Below are 4005 nucleotides of genomic sequence, written 5' to 3'. Positions count from 1 at the left end.
TAGAATATTGACAATCTTAAATAGCTATGGTACTAGAATATGCAGCGTTAATTTATTATTGTTGTTTTGTGATATATCAATATTTTATTGTATATATTTAACACTGTAATTTGGCATTAAGGGAGATAAATCAGGGAGATAAATATAAATCAGGGGTACCCTTAGGATAGTAAGAAGTTGGAACCTCGATTGATGTTAAAAGAGGTGAATTTTATCAAACATTTAAGATATCTTGTATTTCTGTATTTCACTACAATTATTATCACCACATTTTAGGAATAAGGACAATACAATCGCACGTGCATTTCGATCATTTTCTTCCTTTGCCAGTGACTGTAACAACCAATACGCGCTTCGTTGCCGATATCAATATATATATATGCATAATTTGAATGGATGTTCTTCACAATTTCTGGCTGTTCTGTACCTTTTTAGAACTCCTTCCACTGACTTGTGAAACTATTGTCAGCATCCAAATATATTTTCTGAGATCAGCTTGTACAGACGAAATCGGTTGGAAATACCACCGCCTAGCATATTGGGGAATCCGGAAATCACTGACTGACTGCAGCAAAAATTGTAGGTGAAGTATTGGCAATCGGACATCGGAATTCCATTGTTTGTTTGGCGTATTTCTCATCAATTTTAAGATACAATGTGTATAAATATTTCACTCTGTTCGTCTAATAAAAAGCGTTCATGATGTGACCAAGCTAATGTTGGCCATAATGCCGATCATGGTAGATCTGTGTAGAATCAACATAAATAAAATATCGTAAGTTTATATGGTGAATTAAGGCGTTCTATACCAATAAGAACATAAAAAGATTATTTTGTGATTATTTTTATGAAAGTATCATATGAATACCTCACTTGTGCAGACTATCCACTTCCGATAGATAAAAATAAACATAGGTATTTTATGCAAAACGAGCAGACAGCAGTGACTACTGCGCTAATCTTACTAAGTCCTTCACAGTTCATGAGAAAGAATAGAGTCACATTCCAGACTCCAATCTGATCTTCCAGAGTTACTTCCCTTCGTTCCACAGTTTGAATGTAGTGATAAGCTTGTCAGCTGCTGAGAGTGGACTGCGCTCCAACAACACCCCTGGATTATCCTATAATTTTATCACTTAATCTCAGGATATTTGTAAAATGTAATTTGAGTCCAGTGAAGGGTATCAAACAGATACTGTATTGGTAAATAAACATAATCTTATAGAATAAATATATACTACTGATGTTTTTTCCCTCGACTTTCACACAACTTCTAGTCATACAAAGTTTATAACATGCATACAGAACTCATTTTCAGACACGTTTTATTTGTCTCAGGAATGTGGGCAATACCACGCTTCTCTTTCTAATTGGAAGAGAACCACTTATACAAGGAAACAGCAATGCAATCAATCGTCCATTTTACCAAAGGTATATAATTCCGTCATTTAATATCTCGTACAACAATTGCGTAACTATCCCAAGTTACCTGTAAGTAATGTTGATAAAATGAAATGTTTTCGTCTAGGCGACTGTTATTGCTGTAATGATTTTTATTTCAATCTTTGAGTGTACACAATAACTTCAGTTCTGTTTTATCTTTTGTTGAAATTTTTGTATGTAGTAATGAATAGAGACGAGGGGGCTGCTATACCCACTTGTTAACCATTTAGATAAATAAGAAATTACTTTCGCTCATCAGTGCTAAAATAGCACAATATAAACATATCCGAAAGATATGGATTTAAAAGAATGCAAATTATATACCATGTGGCCGTTGTGACGTGAATACTGTTGTCAGAGACACAGTGACGGTACGTTATCAAAGTTGGTGTGATTCTGATTGTGAAAAACTGTATAGTTCAAAACGGTAAGCAATCGATCAGATAAGCAGCAACGTAAACAAGACATGTAAATAAGTATTAAATTCATATATTCGAGTGCTAAACGTTCACAATTAAATTGACAAGATATACCATTGCTAGACGATTTTTGTTGGCGTAACGATATAAGATTGTCGCTCGAAATACAATTCCTGAATATGTAGTTTTTCAGTGTTCACCAAATTAACGTCGTTTGTTTGTAAATGCGTAGATAATCACGTATTTGTTGTTTACATGTATATTACAAAACAATGCATGTCACACTAAATCATTGTGGATATTCTCTCATCCGTTTTAAGTCGATGTTTACGAACTGTCGATACTCATCATTAGATTGTGTGTTTGGATGTGTCAAGAACATTGAGATTCCGTTTTGACTGTTCTGTCTTAAAGTTAAATTTCATTTGTTATGCCTGAAATGTGGAAAATGTCGAGAAAGTGTAGAATGTCAAGAATGTCGGGAATGTCGAGAATGTCAAGAATGTCCGGAATGTTGAAAATATCGAGAATGTCGGGAATGTCAAGAATGTCACGAATGTCGGGAATGTCGAGAATACTGAAAATGTCAAAAATGTCGAAAATGTCGAGAATGTTGAGAATATCGAGAATGTTAAAAATGTCAAGAATGTCAAGAATGTCGAGAATGTCAGGAATGTCGGGAATGTCGAGAGTGTCGAGAATGTCGGGAATGTAGGGAATGTCAAGAATGTCGAGTATATCGAGAATGTCAAGATTGTCGGGAGTGTCAAGAATGTGGTGAATGTCGGTTATGTCCAATATGTTAGGAATGTCCAGAATGTCAAAAATTTGGAAAACGTCGAGAATGTTAAGAATGTCGGGAATGTCGAGAATGTCTTTTAAACGCCTGTCCATTGTTGACTTTCATGGTTTATCTATGGGTCTTCGTAAAGAATGAATGTCATGATTTTTTCCAATTATCGCTGTAGAAGTTTTGAATGGATTTAATTAGACTTGACCTTTACTGTAAATAGATTAAATGTGTAAAAGGTCAAATGTTTACTTCTAAACAAACGGCGAGATTTGTGTTGTTATTACATTAAAATTATACCATTTGATTGACGTATAATTTGTCAATCCTTTTGTTTTCTTTCTAAATCTAGATTTCCACTTCTCCATAATTTTTACTGTGAAAAAATAAATCTGGATTTTGAATGCGATATTCCATTATGAAAGAATGTCTGAATTACCAACTTCACAATAAGGTTTAAATCTGTTATTTTTTTTTCTTTTAAAATGGATCGTTGAATATCACTATAAAAGTTTAAATTGTAACATTTTGCAATGTAGGAAAGTGTTTTGTACAATATCTGCATGCTGAAATGTTTCCTTTGTAGAATTTCACCAATGATTTACGTATGACTAACTTATTAGCTGTGATATAAGTCTATATGTAAGATGTGTGATTATGATAAACCGTACTAGAGCTGTGCATTTATTTCAATTGTGACCTGTTATCAGCAATGATCATCATACATAAATCTTTCTATTTGAAAACAAAGAAAAATGTGTTATTCTATTAACGAACTGCATCTTCAAAATAATGTGGTGTTAATTATATATCATCGAAAGGACCATGACCTTTGACCTACATTTGAAAATAAACATTGGAAATAAATATTGAACTATAAGTGTCACATTATACCACAATGAAGACTTAGGTGTATCACAAAGTTTGCATGCAGTAAGCACATGCCTTACAAAGCACAATTTTAATGTCCCACTTCAGAATTTTGTTGCAACCTGGGGCATAGCGTTTCATAAACAAATCTTGTTTATTCTGATAATTTTGTCTAAAGATACCACACGCGAGTAAGTCGGTCCATGCGAACAGCGCGTGTAAAAATTCAGGAAAGGGTAAGCCTTTTTTATTCACGTAAACGACTTTTGACTTCACACACTGATGATTATGTTGGATAAGGTTTCAAGTTCTATGTCAGTATATAAAAACTTCCATGGTAGAAACACAGACATTTATGATTATGCTGGATAAAGTCGCGAGTTTCCGTGTGAACAGTTTAAAAACCTAATTTTCCCATATCATCAGTAATTGTATAGTCTTCAAGTTAGTTTCCATAGGTCACCGTTAGCAATAAAGCTGAAT

General features: G+C 33.7%; 1 protein-coding gene across 1 annotated transcript; it reads right to left on the bottom strand.

Annotated features, from left to right (window-relative positions):
• Positions 1–2276: 2276 nt before the first annotated feature.
• LOC132558171 (uncharacterized) lies at positions 2277–2756 on the bottom strand. Its single transcript, XM_060222704.1, has one exon. It carries the CDS (start codon positions 2754–2756, stop codon positions 2277–2279), a length of 480 nt encoding a protein of 159 aa, XP_060078687.1.
• Between the last annotated feature and the right edge of the window lie 1249 nt (positions 2757–4005).

This window comes from Ylistrum balloti, unplaced genomic scaffold (genome assembly GCF_031769215.1).
Source record: "Ylistrum balloti isolate Yb309-2 unplaced genomic scaffold, AGI_CSIRO_Ybal_v1 Utg370766, whole genome shotgun sequence".
In the NCBI taxonomy this organism is placed as follows: Eukaryota; Metazoa; Mollusca; class Bivalvia; order Pectinida; family Pectinidae; genus Ylistrum; species Ylistrum balloti.
Note: the sequence above shows the minus strand (reverse complement) of the source record. Positions and strands in the feature narration are given on the sequence as shown.